Below are 24,546 nucleotides of genomic sequence, written 5' to 3'. Positions count from 1 at the left end.
CCACCATGAGGACGAGCTGCTGTGAGGACTCGTCGGACTAACGGAGCCGCTGAGCGATGGGATGTCGTCACGGTGTCTGAACTCCGACTGGGTGACGTAGCTCTCACAGCAGCAGCAGGTGGAGGAAACTGACACCACACATGCACACATGATGAAGTTTGCAGTGATTCCCGAGCAGAGAGAACAGAGAAGCAAGCGGGAAACAGAAGTTGCTGCTGCCAGACGGTCGGTCTAAATTTAAACCCGGCTGCAGCTCCACCGTGGAGACGGTCCCTGGTGGCAGGACGCCATGCTGACTCTCCATCTGGGAGCTTTCCTCTGTCTTACAGGTGTGTGTGTGTGTGTGTGTGTGTGTGTGTGTGTGTGTGTGTGTGTGTGTGTCTCAGGTGGATTAGTAGGCATCTCACTTGTACTTCACATCAGAACAGTTTTTCCTGTTCTATAAAAATGCTCATGTCATCTCTGTGTCTGTCCTCTCATATTCCATGATGACCCATTATCTAAATTCACATCAGTGTTCATGTTGTGATGATTGTGTTGAAGACATTATGTTCTTACTGCACGGTGTCATTTCATGTCCTTTATAGAGACAGTTGAGGGTCCTCAGAACATATGATAATAATAATAAACAGCAGACACCACGTCTAATAACGTTACAACAGAGCTTCCTGTTACCAACCCTGTTTTTATGCTAAATGTTTAGCATGGAGCAGTCAGAGCAGCATCTGTGTCTGCTACTACAGTAGTACTGCTACTACAGTAGTACTTCTACTACAGTAGTACTTCTACTACAGTAGTGCTGCTACTACAGTAGTGCTGCTACTACAGTAGTACTTCTGTAGTGCTGCTACTACAGTAGTGCTGCTACTACAGTAGTACTGCTACTACAGTAGTACTTCTACTACAGTAGTACTTCTACTACAGTAGTACTGCTACTACAGTAGTGTTGCTACTACAGTAGTACTTCTGTAGTGCTGCTACGACAGTAGTACTTCTACTACAGTAGTACTTCTACTACAGTAGTGCTGCTACGACAGTAGTACTTCTGGACGTGGACTGCAGGTTAGACGTCACTAAGGACCCTGTTAGAAGTCACCAACGTTATCGACACCTTTTCCTGTTTTTCCCAGTGGAGCATGAACGTGGTTCCCAGCTCCTCCTCCTCCTCCTCCTCCTCCTCCTCCTCACCTGACAGGTGAAGTTATCGTTGGTCCAGTTACCAGGTTACAAACTGTAAACGCACAAACACTAGCGGGCTGGTGAGAAAGCGGCGGTACCTGAGCGGCGGCGGTGTTGGTGCCGTCGGTGGCCTGCACCGTCAGGTTGTAGAAGGAGCGCTGCTCAGCATCCAGAGGCCTGGCGATGATGATGGTGCCCACAGCCTTCTCCACATCAAACACACTGTCACTGTTCCCACCTGCTCCGGGAGGGGTGGGGGGGGGGGGGGCACAGTGTCAGTCACACCTTCTGAACACAGCATTGATGATGAAGGAGCGAACACACACACACGCTATGGACACACACACACACACACACACACACTGTGGTTTTCAGTCATATGAAACTGTACGCTGACACGTGCTAACAGTTGTTCACCTGCAGAGATCCGATCACATGACTGGAGACCACCTGCACACACTCTCACTGATGAGTGTGTGATGGTGTAGTAATGGAGGGATGGCTGCTGATGGGGTTCATGACACACAAACACTCCACCCACCCACCAATCACACACCAACAGCACAAAGTCACAATAACACAAAGAAGCAGGAGCACCGGCCATGCAAGCAGCACCACAAACCCTCAGGGTGTGTGTGTGTGTGTGTGTGTGTGTGTGTGTGTGTGTGTGTGTGTGTGTGTGTGTGTGTGTGTGTGTGTGTGTGTGTGTCTGTGTGTGTGTGTGTGCGTGTGTGTCTCCATAGTGTGTGTGTGTATGTGTGTGTGTGTGTGTGTGTCTGTGTGTGTGTGTGTGCGTGTGTGTCTCCATAGTGTGTGTGTGTGTGTCTGTGTGTGTGTGTGTGTGTCTGTGTGTGTGTGTGTGTGCGTGTCTCCATAGTGTGTGTGTGTATGTGTGTGTGTGTGTGTGTGTCTGTGTGTGTGTGTGTGTGCATGTGTGTCTCCATAGTGTGTGTGTGTGTGTATGTGTGTGTGTGTGTGTGTATGTGTGTGTGTGTGTGTGTGTGTGTGTGTGTGTGTGTGTGTGTACACCCAGCTCCAGCAGGTGTTTCTGTGTGTTTAACCTGGTGACAGCCAATCACAGACTTTGACTCAAATATCTTGAAGTTGTATTTCACAGCTTCTCGTTTCTTTTGATTTGAGTTTGTGACAGAAATGAGTGAAGAAACAAACTTCAGTCGAGTGAGAACATCACAGCAGTTGTGCTGAGGAGTGTAACACTGTCCACACTGTAACCTGTGCTGTCTTCTGTGTGAATGTTAATGGTGAACAGATCAAATATAAACCATACAGGGATCACAGGCAGCCTCAAACAGCCATGTCTGCCTCATCATCCTCATTTAGGACACGAGGAAGACGAGGGTTTGGCGAAGATCCTACCGAAGCCGGAAAAAGCCTCCGGTCTGCCGACGCCAAATTACAGAGAGAGAAATTCCAACAGTCTGCAGAGAACCTCTGATCTGCTCTAAAAACAGTTTCCAGTCTCAGGCTGACTTGATCCTCATTCAACTCGCTCAACTGGACGCTTGAGACGAGGAAGGAGAAAACAGTGGAATCCCAAATTAAACCTGCTGGGATCTGGAGGACAGATCAAACTGACAGTATGTTCAGTCTTCTTCTGGTTTGGCTTGTTCAGCCAGTCTCAGTCTAAATGTAAGAGAATGATAATAAGCTAAGTCCTGACCAACATTCATCCATCAATGATGTCATCATCTATCAGCAATGTCATCATCGATCAGTGATGTTATCGTTGGTTTGTGAACGTTATGAAGTCTCCAGTCCAGGTAACTAATAAGAAGGAGTGACTTTAGCTAACAACACCGAGATAACTGATGGACACATTTTATTCACTTTGGATTTGATGAGAGAAGTTGAATGGGAGTCTATGGAGCCGGAGGCTTTTTGGAGCCGACCTCTAGTGGCACTCGCTGGTATTGCAGCTGAAGACACTTCTGGATCAGAACCATTTTACAGACCTGAAGCTACGAACTCTTTTATATCCAGTCTGTAGTTTTATATCCAGTCTGTGTTTTATATCCAGTCTGTAGTTTTATATTCAGTCTGTAGTTTTATATCCAGTGTGTGTCTTATATCCAGTCTGTGTTTTATATCCAGTCTGTAGTTTTATATTCAGTCTGTAGTTTTATATCCAGTCTGTGTCTTATATCCAGTCTGTGTTTTATATCCAGTCTGTAGTTTTATATTCAGTCTGTAGTTTTATATCCAGTCTGTGTCTTATATCCAGTCTGTGTTTTATATCCAGTCTGTAGTTTTATATTCAGCCTGTAGTTTTATATTCAGTCTGTGGTTTTATATCCAGTCTGTGTTTTATATCCAGTCTGTAGTTTTATATTCAGTCTGTAGTTTTATATTCAGTCTATAGTTTTATTCCCAGTCTGTAGTTTTATATTCAGTCTGAAGTTTTATATCCAGTCTGTAGTTTTATTCCCAGTCTGTGCTTTATATTCAGTCTGTAGTTTTATATTCAGTCTGTAGTTTTATATCCAGTCTGTAGTTTTATATCCAGTCTGTGTTTTATATCCAGTCTGTAGTTTTATATCCAGTCTGTGTTTTATATCCAGTCTGTAGTTTTATTCCCAGTCTGTGCTTTATATTCAGTCTGTAGTTTTATATTCAGTCTGTAGTTTTATATCCAGTCTGTGTTTTATATCCAGTCTATAGTTTTATATCCAGTCTGTAGTTTTATATTCAGTCTGTAGTTTTATATCCAGTCTGTAGTTTTATTCCCAGTCTGTGCTTTATATTCAGTCTGTAGTTTTATATTCAGTCTGTAGTTTTATTCCCAGTCTGTAGTTTTATATCCAGTCTGTAGTTTTATATCCAGTCTGTGCTTTATATTCAGTCTGTAGTTTTATATTCAGTCTGTAGTTTTATATCCAGTCTGTAGTTTTATATCCAGTCTGTGTTTTCTATCCAGTCTGTAGTTTTATATCCAGTCTGTAGTTTTATATTACATCTCGTCTGTAGTTTTATATCCAGTCTGTAGTTGTATATCCAGTCTGTAGTTTTATATCCAGTTTGTGGTTTTATATCCAGTCTGTAGTTTTATATCCAACCTGTAGTTTCATATCCAGTCTGTAGTTTTCTGTCCAGTCTGTGGTTTTCTATCCAGTCTGTGTTTTATATCCAGTCTGTAGTTTTATATCCAGTCTGTAGTTTTATATTACATCTGGTCTGTAGTTGTATATCCAGTTTGTGGTTTTATATCCAGTCTGTAGTTTTATATCCAGTCTGTAGTTGTATATCCAGTCTGTAGTTTTATATCCAGTTTGTGGTTTTATATCCAGTCTGTAGTTGTATATCCAGTCTGTAGTTTCATATCCAGTCTGTAGTTTTATATTACATCTAGTCTGTAGTTGTATATCCAGTCTGCAATTTTATATTACATCTAGTCTGTAGTTTTATATCCAGTCTGTAGTTTTATATTACATCTAGTCTGTAGTTTTATATCCAGTCTGTTACCTCCATCTGACTTGGTGTGTGTTTTTAGTAAACGTTAGAGGAGGGGAGAGGGGGGGGGACATCGAGCATTAATGACGTCCATCTCTTGTCTGTCTCAGTTTTCCAGAATGGTCGTGGACTCTGGGAGTCCTGCGGTGCATCACAGACCTCCAGAAGCTTTATTACACTCTGAAGTGATGGAAGTTTCAGCATCATGCTGACGTCTCTTTGTTTCAGGCTCCTCCCCTCATCTGCTTCATGTCACACGTTCTACCTTCACACAGATGTAGTTTCGACAGTTCCCTTCCTGACAGGTATTCTGCAGCGGTGAGATGGGGGCGGGGCCCCGGGGCTTGATAGAGCTGACTTGGTCACGAGCTGCTCAGTGCTGCTGCTCTGGATGCAGACTGGAGCAGCTGTGTTGTTTCTGAGAAGAACTGAGGCCCGGCAGCCATTACGTCTGCTAATGGGACAGCAAACAGCGGGACACTCCAGTGCACGTGTTAACCTGCCTTTGAAAAGTGCGACATGAAGGCGTGCATCAATTCCATACGGACGGTGTACGGGTGCTGCTAACAGCAGGTCATTAGACCGAGCCGTCACCGAGGCAACCTGGGGGTTGTTGCCATGGGAGCAAAAGAAAAGGTTGTGACACCTTTTACCAAACCTTCATCCCTTCAATTAACCTTGGCTGCAATTTAGTCCATTAATGTGAAACACACACTATCAACACACACAGACACACACACACACACACTCACACACACACCTACACACACACACACACACACACACACACACACACACACACACCTACACCTACACACACACACACACACACACACACACACACACACACACACCTACACACACCTACACACACACACACACACCTACACACACACACACACACACACACACACACACACACACACCTACACACACACACACACACACACACACACACACACACACTCACTCACTCACTCACACACACACACACACACATACACACACACACACACACACACACACACACACACTCACTCACTCACTCACCTACACACACACACACACACACACCTGCACACACACACACACACACACACACACACACACACACACACACCTGCACACACACACACACACACACACACACACACACACACACACACACACACACACACACACACACTCACTCACTCACTCACTCACTCACCTACACACACACACACACACACACACACACACACACACACACACACACACACACACACACACACACACACACACACACACACACACACACACACCTGCACACACACACACAGGCTGAGCTTCTCTGTAATGTGCTCCATTCAAACAATCAAGACAGGCAGCACAGATGACAAGCTCATGGCAGAACAGAGGAAGAGAAAAGGAAACAAAAAGGAAACGAAAAGGAAACGAAAAGGAAACAAGGTGCAGAAACGACAGCAAAGAGCGGAAGTGGAAGTTGGAAGCGAGATACCTTCTGAGGAACAGTTCCTGCCACAAGCGCTCTGCAGAATATAGAAGATCTCACGGAATGACCTGGGACCTTCAGGCATGAAGCATCGAGGAGAGAGAAGGACAGACAGGGTGAGACCGGGAGGACAGACAGGCTCAGGGCAGGAGACAGGAGACAGCAGACAAGAGACAAGAGACAGGAGTCAGGAGTCAGGAGTCAGTAGTCAGGAGACAGGAGACAGGGACAGGAGTCAGGAGACAGGAGACAGGAGACAGGGATAGGGACAGGGACAGAAGACAAGAGACAGGAGACAGGATGTGATGAGCGGAGATGAGGAGACATGACTGAGACACCATCTGCTTGTAGCGAGTCATATATACATGGAGTCTAAAAATAACACCTCCACAGGCTGCTTCTGTTTTTCTGTGATTTGTTGGTTTGTTTGTCTGATTGTGAGCCAGATTATGAAAAGCTGTTTTCGTCTGTGGTTCTGACCTAAAGATGTTTCTGAGGATTCAAATGAGTCGGCTCCTGATCCCAAAGACAATTTGTCCTTTTTAAGGACGTCAACATGACTGATGCAGTGAAGCTACCATCATATTTTGCAGACGAAAACTTGATTTCTTCCCGTGCATGTTAATAATGTGAGGACGAGTAGTGTGGTATGTAACGTGATGTATCTGAGCTTTTATACTACAGGAAGACACCTCATACAGTCCATCCTTAAAGTATTCACAGCGCTTCACTTTTTCCACATTTTGTTATATAATAGATTTATTCCAAAATTGATTAAATTCATTTTTTCCCTCAAAATTCTACACACAATATCCCATAATGACAACGTGAAATAAAAATGTTTTGAAATTTTTGCAAATCTATTGAAAATCAAAAACGAAAAAAATCACATGTACATAAGTATTCACAGCCTTTGCCATTACACTCAAAATTGAGCTCAGCTGCTTCCTGTTTCCACTGATCATCCTTGAGATGTTTCTACAACTTGATTGGAGTCCACCTGGTAAATTCAGTTGATTGGACATGATTTGGAAAGACACACACCGTCTATATAAGGTCCCACAGTTGACATGTCAGAGCACAAACCAAGACATGAAGTCCAAAGAATCATCTGTAGACCTCAGACAGGATTGTATCGAGGCTCAGATCTGGGGAAGAGTACAGAAACATTTCTGCAGCATTGAAGGTCCCAATGAGCACAGTGGCCTCCATCATCTGTAAATGGAAGAAGTTTGGAACCACCAGGACTCTTCCTAGAGTCGGCCGCCCGGCCAAACTGAGCGATCAGGGGAGAAGGGCCTTAGTCAGGGAGGTGACCAAGAACCCGATGGTCACTCTGACAGAGCTCCAACGTTGCTCTGTGAAGAGAGGAGAACCTTCCAGAAGGACAACCATCTCTGCAGCACTCCACCAAGCAGGCCTGTATGGTAGAGTGGCCAGATGGAAGCCACTCTTCAGTAAAAGGCACATGACAGCCCACCTGGAGTTTACCAAAAGGCACCTGAAGGACTGTCAAACCATGAGAAACTAAATTCTCTGGTCTGATGAAACAAAGATTGAACTCTTTGGCCTGAATGCCAAGCGTCATGTTTGGAGGAAACCAGGCACTGCTCATCACCTGACCAATACCATCTCTACGGTGAAGCATGGTGGTGGCAGCATCATGCTGTGGGGATGTTTTTCAGCAGCAGGAACTGGGAGACTAGTCAGGGTGGAGGGAAAGATGAATGCAGCGATGTACAGAGACATCCTTGATGAAAACCTTCTCCAGAGCGCTCTGGACCTCAGACTGGGGCGAAGGTTCATCTTCCAACAGGACAACGACCCGAAGCACACAGCCAAGATAACAAAGGAATGTCTTCGGGACAACTCTGTGAATGTCTTTGAGAGGCCCAGGCAGAGCCCAGACTTGAACCCGATTGAACATCTCTGGAGAGATCTGAAGATGTCTGAGCACCGACGCTCCCCATCCAACCTGATGGAGCTTGAGAGGTCCTGCAAAGAAGAACGGGAGAAACTGCCCAAGAATAGGAGCCAAGCTTGTAGCATCATACTCAAAAAGACTTGGGGCTGTAATTTCTGCCAAAGGTGCTTCAACAAAGTATTGAGCAAATAGATTTGCAAAAAATTTTAAACAAACTTTTTCACTTTGTCATTATGGGATATTGCGTGTAGAATTTTGAGGAAAAAAATGAATTTAATCCATTTTGGAATAAAGCTGTAACATAACAAAATGAGGAAGAAGTGAAGCGGTGAATACTTTCAGGATGCACTGTACGACATCATCATACCTACAAATAATGAGCAGAAAAACACATTTTCTCTGAAATATTATCATATTTAATCAACCACTTCCTACCAACTCTCATATGATATATATATATGACAGAGACAGGGACAGGGACAGAGACAGAGACAGGGACAGAGCTATGGAGAGCCAGAAGCACGAGCCAGAAGGTATCTCCAGCTGGATACACACTGACCGTCACTGCTCAGCAACAACAACAGGAGAGATGAGTGGTGCATTGTGGGAAATGTCAGTGTACATATTCTGTAGGAACTAATAAAATTACATTGAGAAAGTCCTGATTATTGAAATGAATAAATAACTTTTGTCACAGCAGAATCTTCTCCATTCAAAATGTGCTAAGTTAATCTGGTTCAGGCTTTCAAGTGGCTGAAAGTGAACTTTGAGGGATCAAAGAGATTTAAGGGTGTCATGCCAGGCACGCTCCACTTCGAGAGTGATGTCATACCGGAGCGATGTCATACCGGAACGATGTCATACCGGAGCGATGTCATACCGGAATGATGTCACACTGGAACGATGTCATACCGGAACGATGTCATACCGGAGCGATGTCAGGAACGATGTCATACCGGAACAATGTCATACCGGAGCGATGTCATACTGGAGCGATGTCATACCGGAGCGAATGTCATACCGGAATGATGTCATACCGGAGCGATGTCAGGAACGATGTCATCCCAGAGCGATGTCATACCGGAACGATGTCATTCCGGAGCGAATGTCATACCGGAATGATGTCATACCGGAGCGATGTCATACCGGAGCGATGTCAGGAACGATGTCATCCCGGAGCGATGTCATACCGGAGCGAATGTCATACCGGAATGATGTCATACCGGAGCGAATGTCATACCGGAGCGATGTCATCCCGGAGCGATGTCATACCGGAGCGAATGTCATACCGGAATGATGTCATACCGGAGCGATGTCATACCGGAGCAATGTCATACCGGAGTGAATGTCATACCGGAATGATGTCATACTGGAGCGATGTCATACCGGAGCGAATGTCAGGAACGATGTCATACCGGAGTGAATGTCATACCGGAGCGATGTCAGGAACGATGTCATACCGGAGTGATGTCAGGAACGATGTCATACCGGAGCGAATGTCATACCGGAGCGATGTCAGGAACGATGTCATACCGGAGTGATGTCAGGAACGATGTCATCCCAGAGCGATGTCATACAGGAACGATGTCATACCGGAGCGAATGTCATACCGGAATGATGTCATACCGGAGCAATGTCATACCGGAGCGATGTCATCCCCGAGCGATGTCATAACGGAACGATGTCATACCGGAGTGAATGTCATACCGGAGCGATGTCAGGAACGATGTCATACCGGAGCGATGTCAAGAACGATGTCATCCCGGAGCGAATGTCATACCGGAGTGATGTCAGGAACGATGTCATACCGGAGCGAATGTCATACCGGAGCGATGTCAGGAACGATGTCATCCCGGAGCGATGTCATACCGGAGCAAATGTCACACCGGAGCGATGTCATGAACGATGTCATACCGGAGCGATGTCATACCGGAGCGAATGTCATACCGGAATGATGTCATACCGGAGCGAATGTCAGACCGGAGCGATGTCAGAAACGATGTCATACATGAGCGAATGTCATACCGGAGCGATGTCAGGAACGATGTCATACCGGAGCAATGTCAGGAACGATGTCATACCGGAGCGATGTCATGAACGATGTCATACCGGAGCGATGTCATACCGGAGCGATGTCATACCGGAGCGAATGTCATCCCGGAGCGATGTCATACCGGAGCAAATGTCATACCGGAGCGATGTCAGGAACGATGTCATACCGGAGCGAATGTCAGGAACGATGTCATACCGGAGTGAATGTCATACCGGAGTGATGTCAGGAACGATGTCATCCCGGAGCGATGTCATACCGGAGCAAATGTCATACCGGAGCGATGTCAGGAACGATGTCATACCGGAGCGAATGTCATACCGGAGCGATGTCAGGAACGATGTCATCCCGGAGCGATGTCATACCGGAGCGAATGTCATACCGGAATGAGGTCATACCGGAGCGAATGTCATACCGGAGCGATGTCATCCCGGAGCGATGTCATACAGGAGTGAATGTCATACCGGAATGATGTCATACCGGAGCGAATGTCATACCGGAGCGATGTCAGGAACGATGTCATACATGAGCGAATGTCATACCGGAGCGATGTCAGGAACGATGTCATACCGGAGCGATGTCATACCGGAGCGATGTCATACCGGAGCGAATGTCATACCGGAATGATGTCATACCGGAGCGAATGTCATACCGGAATGATGTCATACCGGAGCGATGTCATACCAGAGCGATGTCAGGAACGATGTCATACCGGAGCGAATGTCATACCGGAGCGATGTCAGGAACGATGTCATCCCGGAGCGATGTCATACCGGAGCGAATGTCATACCGGAATGATGTCATACCGGAGCGAATGTCATACCGGAGCGATGTCATCCCGGAGCGATGTCATACCGGAGCGATGTCATACCGGAGCGAATGTCATACCGGAATGATGTCATACCGGAGCGAATGTCATACCGGAGCGAATGTCATACCGGAATGATGTCATACCGGAGCGAATGTCATACCGGAGCGATGTCAGGAACGATGTCATCCCGGAGCGATGTCATACCGGAGCGAATGTCATACCGGAATGATGTCATACCGGAGCGAATGACATACCGGAGCGATGTCATCCCGGAGCAATGTCATACCAGAGCGATGTCAGGAACGATGTCATATCGGAGCGAATGTCATACCGGAGCGATGTCAGGAACGATGTCATCCCGGAGCGATGTCATACCGGAGCGAATGTCATACCGGAATGATGTCATACCGGAGCGAATGTCATACCGGAGCGATGTCAGGAACGATGTCATACCGGAGCGAATGTCATACCGGAATGATGTCATACCGGAGCGATGTCATACCAGAGCGATGTCAGGAACGATGTCATACCGGAGCGAATGTCATACCGGAGCGATGTCAGGAACGATGTCATCCCGGAGCGATGTCATACCGGAGCGAATGTCATACCGGAATGATGTCATACCGGAATGATGTCATACCGGAGCGATGTCATACCAGAGCGATGTCAGGAACGATGTCATACCGGAGCGAATGTCATACCGGAGCGATGTCAGGAACGATGTCATCCCGGAACGATGTCATACCGGAGCGATGTCATACCGGAGCGAATGTCATACCGGAATGATGTCATACCGGAGCGAATGTCATACCGGAGCGATGTCATCCCGGAGCGATGTCATACCGGAGCGAATGTCATACCGGAGCGAATGTAATACCAGAGCGATGTCAGGAACGATGTCATACCGGAGCAAATGTCATACCGGAGCGAATGTCATACCGGAATGATGTCATACCGGAGCGACTGTCATACCGGAGCGATGTCAGGAACGATGTCATCCCGGAGCGATGTCATACCGGAGCGAATGCCATACCGGAATGATGTCATACCGGAGCGAATGACATACCGGAGCGATGTCATCCCGGAGCAATGTCATACCAGAGCGATGTCAGGAACGATGTCATATCGGAGCGAATGTCATACCGGAGCGATGTCAGGAACGATGTCATCCCGGAGCGATGTCATACCGGAGCGAATGTCATACCGGAATGATGTCATACCGGAGCGAATGTCATACCGGAGCGATGTCATCCCGGAGCGATGTCATACCGGAGCGATGTCAGGAACGATGTCATCCCGGAGCGATGTCATACCGGAGCGAATGTCATACTGGAGCAATGTCAGGAACGATGTCATCCCGGAGCGAATGTCAGGAACGATGTCATCCCAGAGCGATGTCATACCGGAACGATGTCATACCGGAGCGAATGTCATACCGGAATGATGTCATACCGGAGCGATGTCATACCGGAGCAATGTCATACCGGAGTGAATGTCATACCGGAATGATGTCATACTGGAGCGATGTCATACCGGAGCGAATGTCAGGAACGATGTCATACCGGAGTGAATGTCATACCGGAGCGATGTCAGGAACGATGTCATACCGGAGTGATGTCAGGAACGATGTCATACCGGAGCGAATGTCATACCGGAGCGATGTCAGGAACGATGTCATACCGGAGTGATGTCAGGAACGATGTCATCCCAGAGCGATGTCATACAGGAACGATGTCATACCGGAGCGAATGTCATACCGGAATGATGTCATACCGGAGCGATGTCATACCGGAGCGATGTCATCCCAGAGCGATGTCATAACGGAACGATGTCATACCGGAGTGAATGTCATACCGGAGCGATGTCAGGAACGATGTCATACCGGAGCGATGTCAAGAACGATGTCATCCCGGAGCGAATGTCATACCGGAGTGATGTCAGGAACGATGTCATACCGGAGCGAATGTCATACCGGAGCGATGTCAGGAACGATGTCATCCCGGAGCGATGTCATACCGGAGCAAATGTCACACCGGAGCGATGTCATGAACGATGTCATACCGGAGCGATGTCATACCGGAGCGAATGTCATACCGGAATGATGTCATACCGGAGCGAATGTCAGACCGGAGCGATGTCAGAAACGATGTCATACATGAGCGAATGTCATACCGGAGCGATGTCAGGAACGATGTCATACCGGAGCAATGTCAGGAACGATGTCATACCGGAGCGATGTCATGAACGATGTCATACCGGAGCGATGTCATACCGGAGCGATGTCATACCGGAGCGAATGTCATCCCGGAGCGATGTCATACCGGAGCAAATGTCATACCGGAGCGATGTCAGGAACGATGTCATACCGGAGCGAATGTCAGGAACGATGTCATACCGGAGTGAATGTCATACCGGAGTGATGTCAGGAACGATGTCATCCCGGAGCGATGTCATACCGGAGCAAATGTCATACCGGAGCGATGTCAGGAACGATGTCATACTGGAGCGAATGTCATACCGGAGCGATGTCAGGAACGATGTCATCCCGGAGCGATGTCATACCGGAGCGAATGTCATACCGGAATGAGGTCATACCGGAGCGAATGTCATACCGGAGCGATGTCATCCCGGAGCGATGTCATACAGGAGTGAATGTCATACCGGAATGATGTCATACCGGAGCGAATGTCATACCGGAGCGATGTCAGGAACGATGTCATACATGAGCGAATGTCATACCGGAGCGATGTCAGGAACGATGTCATACCGGAGCGATGTCATACCGGAGCGATGTCATACCGGAGCGAATGTCATACCGGAATGATGTCATACCGTAGCGAATGTCATACCGGAATGATGTCATACCGGAGCGATGTCATACCAGAGCGATGTCAGGAACGATGTCATACCGGAGCGAATGTCATACCGGAGCGATGTCAGGAACGATGTCATCCCGGAGCGATGTCATACCGGAGCGAATGTCATACCGGAATGATGTCATACCGGAGCGAATGTCATACCGGAGCGATGTCATCCCGGAGCGATGTCATACCGGAGCGAATGTCATACCGGAATGATGTCATACCGGAGCGAATGTCATACCGGAGCGAATGTCATACCGGAATGATGTCATACCGGAGCGAATGTCATACCGGAGCGATGTCAGGAACGATGTCATCCCGGAGCGATGTCATACCGGAGCGAATGTCATACCGGAATGATGTCATACCGGAGCGAATGACATACCGGAGCGATGTCATCCCGGAGCAATGTCATACCAGAGCGATGTCAGGAACGATGTCATATCGGAGCGAATGTCATACCGGAGCGATGTCAGGAACGATGTCATCCCGGAGCGATGTCATACCGGAGCGAATGTCATACCGGAATGATGTCATACCGGAGCGAATGTCATACCGGAGCGATGTCAGGAACGATGTCATACCGGAGCGAATGTCATACCGGAATGATGTCATACCGGAGCGATGTCATACCAGAGCGATGTCAGGAACGATGTCATACCGGAGCGAACGTCATACCGGAGCGATGTCAGGAACGATGTCATCCCGGAGCGATGTCATACCGGAGCGAATGCCATACCGGAATGATGTCATACCGGAGCGAATGACATACCGGAGCGATGTCATCCCGGAGCAATGTCATACCAGAGCGATGTCAGGAACGATGTCATATCGGAGCGAATGTCATACCGGAGCGATGTCAGGAACGATGTCATCCCGGAGCGATGTCATACCGGAGCGAATGTCATACCGGAATGATGTCATACCGGAGCGAATGTCATACCGGAGCGATGTCATCCCGGAGCAATGTCATACCAGAGCGATGTCAGGAACGATGTCATATCGGAGCGAATGTCATACCGGAGCGATGTCAGGAACGATGTCATCCCGGAGCGATGTCATACCGGAGCGAATGTCATACCGGAATGATGTCATACCGGAGCGAATGTCATACCGGAGCGATGTCATCCCGGAGCGATGTCATACCGGTGCGAATGTCATACCGGTGCGAATGTCATACTGGAGCAATGTCAGGAACGATGTCATCCCGGAGCGAATGTCAGGAACGATGTCATCCCAGAGCGATGTCATACCGGAACGATGTCATACCGGAGCGAATGTCATACCGGAATGATGTCATACCGGAGCGATGTCATACCGGAGCGATGTCATCCCAGAGCGATGTCATAACGGAACGATGTCATACCGGAGCGATGTCATACCGGAGTGAATGTCATACCGGAATGATGTCATACTGGAGCGATGTCATACCGGAGCGAATGTCAGGAACGATGTCATACCGGAGTGAATGTCATACCGGAGCGATGTCAGGAACGATGTCATACCGGAGTGATGTCAGGAACGATGTCATACCGGAGCGAATGTCATACCGGAGCGATGTCAGGAACGATGTCATACCGGAGTGATGTCAGGAACGATGTCATCCCAGAGCGATGTCATACCGGAACGATGTCATACCGGAGCGAATGTCATACCGGAATGATGTCATACCGGAGCGATGTCATACCGGAGCGATGTCATCCCAGAGCGATGTCATAACGGAACGATGTCATACCGGAGCGAATGTCATACCGGAATGATGTCATACCGGAGCGATGTCATACCGGAGCGATGTCAGGAACGATGTCATCCCGGAGCGATGTCATACCGGAGCGAATGTCATACCGGAATGATGTCATACCGGAGCGAATGTCATACCGGAGCGATGTCAGGAACGATGTCATCCCGGAGCGATGTCATACCGGAGCGAATGTCATACCGGAATGATGTCATACCGGAGCGAATGTCATACCGGAGCGATGTCATCCCGGAGCGAATGTCATACCGGAATGATGTCATACCGGAGCGAATGACATACCGGAGCGATGTCATCCCGGAGCAATGTCATACCAGAGCGATGTCAGGAACGATGTCATCCCGGAGCGATGTCATACCGGAGCGAATGTCATACCGGAATGATGTCATACCGGAGCGAATGTCATACCGGAGCGATGTCATCCCGGAGCGATGTCATACCGGAGCGATGTCAGGAACGATGTCATCCCGGAGCGATGTCATACCGGAGCGAATGTCATACTGGAGCAATGTCAGGAACGATGTCATCCCGGAGCGAATGTCAGGAACGATGTCATCCCAGAGCGATGTCATACCGGAACGATGTCATACCGGAGCGAATGTCATACCGGAATGATGTCATACCGGAGCGATGTCATCCCAGAGCGATGTCATAACGGAACGATGTCATACCGGAGCGATGTCATACCGGAGTGAATGTCATACCGGAATGATGTCATACTGGAGCGATGTCATACCGGAGCGAATGTCAGGAACGATGTCATACCGGAGTGAATGTCATACCGGAGCGATGTCAGGAACGATGTCATACCGGAGTGATGTCAGGAACGATGTCATACCGGAGCGAATGTCATACCGGAGCGATGTCAGGAACGATGTCATGCCGGAGTGATGTCAGGAACGATGTCATCCCAGAGCGATGTCATACCGGAACGATGTCATACCGGAGCGAATGTCATACCGGAATGATGTCATACCGGAGCGATGTCATACCGGAGCGATGTCATCCCAGAGCGATGTCATAACGGAACGATGTCATACCGGAGCGAATGTCATACCGGAATGATGTCATACCGGAGCGATGTCATACCGGAGCGATGTCAGGAACGATGTCATCCCGGAGCGATGTCATACCGGAGCGAATGTCATACCGGAATGATGTCATACCGGAGCGAATGTCATACCGGAGCGATGTCATACCGGAGCGATGTCATACCGGAGCGATGTCATACCGGAGCGAATGTCATACCGGAATGATGTCATACCGGAGCGAATGTCATACCGGAGCGATGTCAGGAACGATGTCATATCGGAGCGAATGTCATACCGGAGCGATGTCATCCCGGAGCGATGTCATACCGGAGCGATGTCAGGAACGATGTCATCCCGGAGCGATGTCATACCGGAGCGAATGTCATACTGGAGCAATGTCAGGAACGATGTCATCCCGGAGCGAATGTCAGGAACGATGTCATACCGGAACGATGTCATACCGGAACGATGTCATACCGGAGTGAATGTCATACCGGAATGATGTCATATCGGAGCGATGTCATACCGGAGCGAATGTCATACCGGAATGATGTCATACCGGAGCGATGTCATACCGGAGCAATGTCATACCGGAGTGAATGTCATCCCGGAATGATGTCATACTGGAGCGATGTCATACCGGAGCGAATGTCAGGAACGATGTCATACCGGAGTGAATGTCATACCGGAGCGATGTCAGGAACGATGTCATACCGGAGTGATGTCAGGAACGATGTCATACATGAGCGAATGTCATACCGGAGCGATGTCAGGAACGATGTCATACCGGAGCGATGTCATACCGGAGCGATGTCATACCGGAGCGAATGTCATACCGGAATGATGTCATACCGTAGCGAATGTCATACCGGAATGATGTCATACCGGAGCGATGTCATACCAGAGCGATGTCAGGAACGATGTCATACCGGAGCGAATGTCATACCGGAGCGATGTCAGGAACGATGTCATCCCGGAGCGATGTCATACCGGAGCGAATGTCATACCGGAATGATGTCATACCGGAGCGAATGTCATACCGGAGCGATGTCATCCCGGAGCGATGTCATACCGGAGCGATGTCATACCGGAGCGAATGTCATACCGGAATGATGTCATACCGGAGCGAATGTCATACCGGAGCGAATGTCATACCGGAATGATGTCATACCGGAGCGAATGTCATACCGGAGCGATGTCAGGAACGATGTCATCCCGGAGCGATGTCATACCGGAGCGAATGTCATACCGGAATGATGTCATACCGGAGCGAATGACATACCGGAGCGATGTCATCCCGGAGCAATGTCATACCAGAGCGATGTCAGGAACGATGTCATATCGGAGCGAATGTCATACCGGAGCGATGTCAGGAACGATGTCATCCCGGAGCGATGTCATACCGGAGCGAATGTCATACCGGAATGATGTCATACCGGAGCGAATGTCATACCGGAGCGATGTCAGGAACGATGTCATACCGGAGCGAATGTCATACCGGAATGATGTCATACCGGAGCGATGTCATACCAGAGCGATGTCAGGAACGATGTCATACCGGAGCGAACGTCATACCGGAGCGATGTCAGGAACGATGTCATCCCGGAGCGATGTCATACCGGAGCGAATGTCATACCGGAATGATGTCATACCGGAATGATGTCATACCGGAGCGATGTCATACCAGAGCGATGTCAGGAACGATGTCATACCGGAGCGAATGTCATACCGGAGCGATGTCAGGAACGATGTCATCCCGGAACGATGTCATACCGGAGCGATGTCATACCGGAGCGAATGTCATACCGGAATGATGTCATACCGGAGCGAATGTCATACCGGAGCGATGTCATCCCGGAGCGATGTCATACCGGAGCGAATGTCATACCGGAGCGAATGTCATACCGGAGCGATGTCAGGAACGATGTCATACCGGAGCAAATGTCATACCGGAGCGAATGTCATACCGGAATGATGTCATACCGGAGCGACTGTCATACCGGAGCGATGTCAGGAACGATGTCATCCCGGAGCGATGTCATACCGGAGCGAATGCCATACCGGAATGATGTCATACCGGAGCGAATGACATACCGGAGCGATGTCATCCCGGAGCAATGTCATACCAGAGCGATGTCAGGAACGATGTCATATCGGAGCGAATGTCATACCGGAGCGATGTCAGGAACGATGTCATCCCGGAGCGATGTCATACCGGAGCGAATGTCATACCGGAATGATGTCATACCGGAGCGAATGTCATACCGGAGCGATGTCATCCCGGAGCAATGTCATACCAGAGCGATGTCAGGAACGATGTCATATCGGAGCGAATGTCATACCGGAGCGATGTCAGGAACGATGTCATCCCGGAGCGATGTCATACCGGAGCGAATGTCATACCGGAATGATGTCATACCGGAGCGAATGTCATACCGGAGCGATGTCATCCCGGAGCGATGTCATACCGGTGCGAATGTCATACCGGTGCGAATGTCATACTGGAGCAATGTCAGGAACGATGTCATCCCGGAGCGAATGTCAGGAACGATGTCATCCCAGAGCGATGTCATACCGGAACGATGTCATACCGGAGCGAATGTCATACCGGAATGATGTCATACCGGAGCGATGTCATACCGGAGCGATGTCATCCCAGAGCGATGTCATAACGGAACGATGTCATACCGGAGCGATGTCATACCGGAGTGAATGTCATACCGGAATGATGTCATACTGGAGCGATGTCATACCGGAGCGAATGTCAGGAACGATGTCATACCGGAGTGAATGTCATACCGGAGCGATGTCAGGAACGATGTCATACCGGAGTGATGTCAGGAACGATGTCATACCGGAGCGAATGTCATACCGGAGCGATGTCAGGAACGATGTCATACCGGAGTGATGTCAGGAACGATGTCATCCCAGAGCGATGTCATACCGGAACGATGTCATACCGGAGCGAATGTCATACCGGAATGATGTCATACCGGAGCGATGTCATACCGGAGCGATGTCATCCCAGAGCGATGTCATAACGGAACGATGTCATACCGGAGCGAATGTCATACCGGAATGATGTCATACCGGAGCGATGTCATACCGGAGCGATGTCAGGAACGATGTCATCCCGGAGCGATGTCATACCGGAGCGAATGTCATACCGGAATGATGTCATACCGGAGCGAATGTCATACCGGAGCGATGTCATCCCGGAGCGATGTCATACCGGAGCGATGTCATACCGGAGCGAATGTCATACCGGAATGATGTCATACCGGAGCGAATGTCATACCGGAGCGATGTCAGGAACGATGTCATATCGGAGCGAATGTCATACCGGAGCGATGTCATCCCGGAGCGATGTCATACCGGAGCGATGTCAGGAACGATGTCATCCCGGAGCGATGTCATACCGGAGCGAATGTCATACTGGAGCAATGTCAGGAACGATGTCATCCCGGAGCGAATGTCAGGAACGATGTCATCCCAGAGCGATGTCATACCGGAACGATGTCATACCGGAGTGAATGTCATACCGGAATGATGTCATATCGGAGCGATGTCATACCGGAGCGAATGTCATACCGGAATGATGTCATACCGGAGCGATGTCATACCGGAGCAATGTCATACCGGAGTGAATGTCATACCGGAATGATGTCATACTGGAGCGATGTCATACCGGAGCGAATGTCAGGAACGATGTCATACCGGAGTGAATGTCATACCGGAGCGATGTCAGGAACGATGTCATACCGGAGTGATGTCAGGAACGATGTCATACCGGAGCGAATGTCATACCGGAGCGATGTCAGGAACGATGTCATACCGGAGTGATGTCAGGAACGATGTCATCCCAGAGCGATGTCATACAGGAACGATGTCATACCGGAGCGAATGTCATACCGGAATGATGTCATACCGGAGCGATGTCATACCGGAGCGATGTCATCCCAGAGCGATGTCATAACGGAACGATGTCATACCGGAGTGAATGTCATACCGGAGCGATGTCAGGAACGATGTCATACCGGAGCGATGTCAAGAACGATGTCATACCGGAGCGAATGTCATACCGGAGCGATGTCAGGAACGATGTCATCCCGGAGCGATGTCATACCGGAGCAAATGTCACACCGGAGCGATGTCATGAACGATGTCATACCGGAGCGATGTCATACCGGAGCGAATGTCATACCGGAATGATGTCATACCGGAGCGAATGTCAGACCGGAGCGATGTCAGAAACGATGTCATACATGAGCGAATGTCATACCGGAGCGATGTCAGGAACGATGTCATACCGGAGCAATGTCAGGAACGATGTCATACCGGAGCGATGTCATGAACGATGTCATACCGGAGCGATGTCATACCGGAGCGATGTCATACCGGAGCGAATGTCATCCCGGAGCGATGTCATACCGGAACAAATGTCATACCGGAGCGATGTCAGGAACGATGTCATACCGGAGCGAATGTCAGGAACGATGTCATACCGGAGTGAATGTCATACCGGAGTGATGTCAGGAACGATGTCATCCCGGAGCGATGTCATACCGGAGCAAATGTCATACCGGAGCGATGTCAGGAACGATGTCATACCGGAGCGAATGTCATACCGGAGCGATGTCAGGAACGATGTCATCCCGGAGCGATGTCATACCGGAGCGAATGTCATACCGGAATGAGGTCATACCGGAGCGAATGTCATACCGGAGCGATGTCATCCCGGAGCGATGTCATACAGGAGTGAATGTCATACCGGAATGATGTCATACCGGAGCGAATGTCATACCGGAGCGATGTCAGGAACGATGTCATACATGAGCGAATGTCATACCGGAGCGATGTCAGGAACGATGTCATACCGGAGCGATGTCATACCGGAGCGATGTCATACCGGAGCGAATGTCATACCGGAATGATGTCATACCGGAGCGAATGTCATACCGGAATGATGTCATACCGGAGCGATGTCATACCAGAGCGATGTCAGGAACGATGTCATACCGGAGCGAATGTCATACCGGAGCGATGTCAGGAACGATGTCATCCCGGAGCGATGTCATACCGGAGCGAATGTTATACCGGAATGATGTCATACCGGAGCGAATGTCATACCGGAGCGAATGTCATACCGGAGCGATGTCATCCCGGAGCGATGTCATACCGGAGCGATGTCATACCGGAGCGAATGTCATACCGGAATGATGTCATACCGGAGCGAATGTCATACCGGAGCGAATGTCATACCGGAATGATGTCATACCGGAGCGAATGTCATACCGGAGCGATGTCAGGAACGATGTCATCCCGGAGCGATGTCATACCGGAGCGAATGTCATACCGGAATGATGTCATACCGGAGCGAATGTCATACCGGAGCGATGTCAGGAACGATGTCATACCGGAGCGAATGTCATACCGGAATGATGTCATACCGGAGCGATGTCATACCAGAGCGATGTCAGGAACGATGTCATACCGGAGCGAATGTCATACCGGAGCGATGTCAGGAACGATGTCATCCCGGAGCGATGTCATACCGGAGCGAATGTCATACCGGAATGATGTCATACCGGAATGATGTCATACCGGAGCGATGTCATACCAGAGCGATGTCAGGAACGATGTCATACCGGAGCGAATGTCATACCGGAGCGATGTCAGGAACGATGTCATCCCGGAACGATGTCATACCGGAGCGATGTCATACCGGAGCGAATGTCATACCGGAATGATGTCATACCGGAGCGAATGTCATACCGGAGCGAATGTCATACCGGAGCGATGTCAGGAACGATGTCATACCGGAGCAAATGTCATACCGGAGCGAATGTCATACCGGAATGATGTCATACCGGAGCGACTGTCATACCGGAGCGATGTCAGGAACGATGTCATCCCGGAGCGATGTCATACCGGAGCGAATGCCATACCGGAATGATGTCATACCGGAGCGAATGACATACCGGAGCGATGTCATCCCGGAGCAATGTCATACCAGAGCGATGTCAGGAACGATGTCATCCCGGAGCGATGTCATACCGGAGCGAATGTCATACCGGAATGATGTCATACCGGAGCGAATGTCATACCGGAGCGATGTCATCCCGGAGCGATGTCATACCGGAGCGATGTCAGGAACGATGTCATCCCGGAGCGATGTCATACCGGAGCGAATGTCATACTGGAGCAATGTCAGGAACGATGTCATCCCGGAGCGAATGTCAGGAACGATGTCATCCCAGAGCGATGTCATACCGGAACGATGTCATACCGGAGCGAATGTCATACCGGAATGATGTCATACCGGAGCGATGTCATACCGGAGCGATGTCATCCCAGAGCGATGTCATAACGGAACGATGTCATACCGGAGCGATGTCATACCGGAGTGAATGTCATACCGGAATGATGTCATACTGGAGCGATGTCATACCGGAGCGAATGTCAGGAACGATGTCATACCGGAGTGAATGTCATACCGGAGCGATGTCAGGAACGATGTCATACCGGAGTGATGTCAGGAACGATGTCATACCGGAGCGAATGTCATACCGGAGCGATGTCAGGAACGATGTCATGCCGGAGTGATGTCAGGAACGATGTCATCCCAGAGCGATGTCATACCGGAACGATGTCATACCGGAGCGAATGTCATACCGGAATGATGTCATACCGGAGCGATGTCATACCGGAGCGATGTCATCCCAGAGCGATGTCATAACGGAACGATGTCATACCGGAGCGAATGTCATACCGGAATGATGTCATACCGGAGCGATGTCATACCGGAGCGATGTCAGGAACGATGTCATCCCGGAGCGATGTCATACCGGAGCGAATGTCATACCGGAATGATGTCATACCGGAGCGAATGTCATACCGGAGCGATGTCATACCGGAGCGATGTCATACCGGAGCGATGTCATACCGGAGCGAATGTCATACCGGAATGATGTCATACCGGAGCGAATGTCATACCGGAGCGATGTCAGGAACGATGTCATATCGGAGCGAATGTCATACCGGAGCGATGTCATCCCGGAGCGATGTCATACCGGAGCGATGTCAGGAACGATGTCATCCCGGAGCGATGTCATACCGGAGCGAATGTCATACTGGAGCAATGTCAGGAACGATGTCATCCCGGAGCGAATGTCAGGAACGATGTCATACCGGAACGATGTCATACCGGAACGATGTCATACCGGAGTGAATGTCATACCGGAATGATGTCATATCGGAGCGATGTCATACCGGAGCGAATGTCATACCGGAATGATGTCATACCGGAGCGATGTCATACCGGAGCAATGTCATACCGGAGTGAATGTCATCCCGGAATGATGTCATACTGGAGCGATGTCATACCGGAGCGAATGTCAGGAACGATGTCATACCGGAGTGAATGTCATACCGGAGCGATGTCAGGAACGATGTCATACCGGAGTGATGTCAGGAACGATGTCATACCGGAGCGAATGTCATACCGGAGCGATGTCAGGAACGATGTCATACCGGAGTGATGTCAGGAACGATGTCATCCCAGAGCGATGTCATACAGGAACGATGTCATACCGGAGCGAATGTCATACCGGAATGATGTCATACCGGAGCGATGTCATACCGGAGCGATGTCATCCCAGAGCGATGTCATAACGGAACGATGTCATACCGGAGTGAATGTCATACCGGAGCGATGTCAGGAACGATGTCATACCGGAGCGATGTCAAGAACGATGTCATACCGGAGCGAATGTCATACCGGAGCGATGTCAGGAACGATGTCATCCCGGAGCGATGTCATACCGGAGCAAATGTCACACCGGAGCGATGTCATGAACGATGTCATACCGGAGCGATGTCATACCGGAGCGAATGTCATACCGGAATGATGTCATACCGGAGCGAATGTCAGACCGGAGCGATGTCAGAAACGATGTCATACATGAGCGA

General features: G+C 49.4%; 1 protein-coding gene across 10 annotated transcripts in view; it reads right to left on the bottom strand.

The window, feature by feature from the left end:
• Positions 1-24,546, bottom strand: part of fat3a (FAT atypical cadherin 3a) — a 296,450-nt gene that overhangs the window by 58,788 nt on the left and 213,116 nt on the right. For 5 of the 10 annotated variants that reach the window (XM_069166463.1, XM_069166467.1, XM_069166473.1 and 2 more), the window contains exons 7-8: positions 6,149-6,217; positions 1,278-1,420 (exon numbers count right to left, since the gene is read on the bottom strand). In XM_069166463.1, coding sequence (XP_069022564.1) covers positions 1,278-1,420; positions 6,149-6,217 — 212 coding nt within the window. The remainder of the gene's footprint in view (positions 1-1,277; positions 1,421-6,148; positions 6,218-24,546) is intronic. The other 5 variants (XM_069166468.1, XM_069166472.1, XM_069166474.1 and 2 more) reach the window with 2 other exon arrangements.

Source organism: Embiotoca jacksoni, unplaced genomic scaffold, assembly GCF_022577435.1.
Source record: "Embiotoca jacksoni isolate LCO1_2020_lvr unplaced genomic scaffold, fEmbJac1.0.p SCAF_39, whole genome shotgun sequence".
Taxonomy (NCBI): Eukaryota; Metazoa; Chordata; class Actinopteri; family Embiotocidae; genus Embiotoca; species Embiotoca jacksoni.
This window is presented reverse-complemented; position numbering and strand designations above follow the sequence as displayed.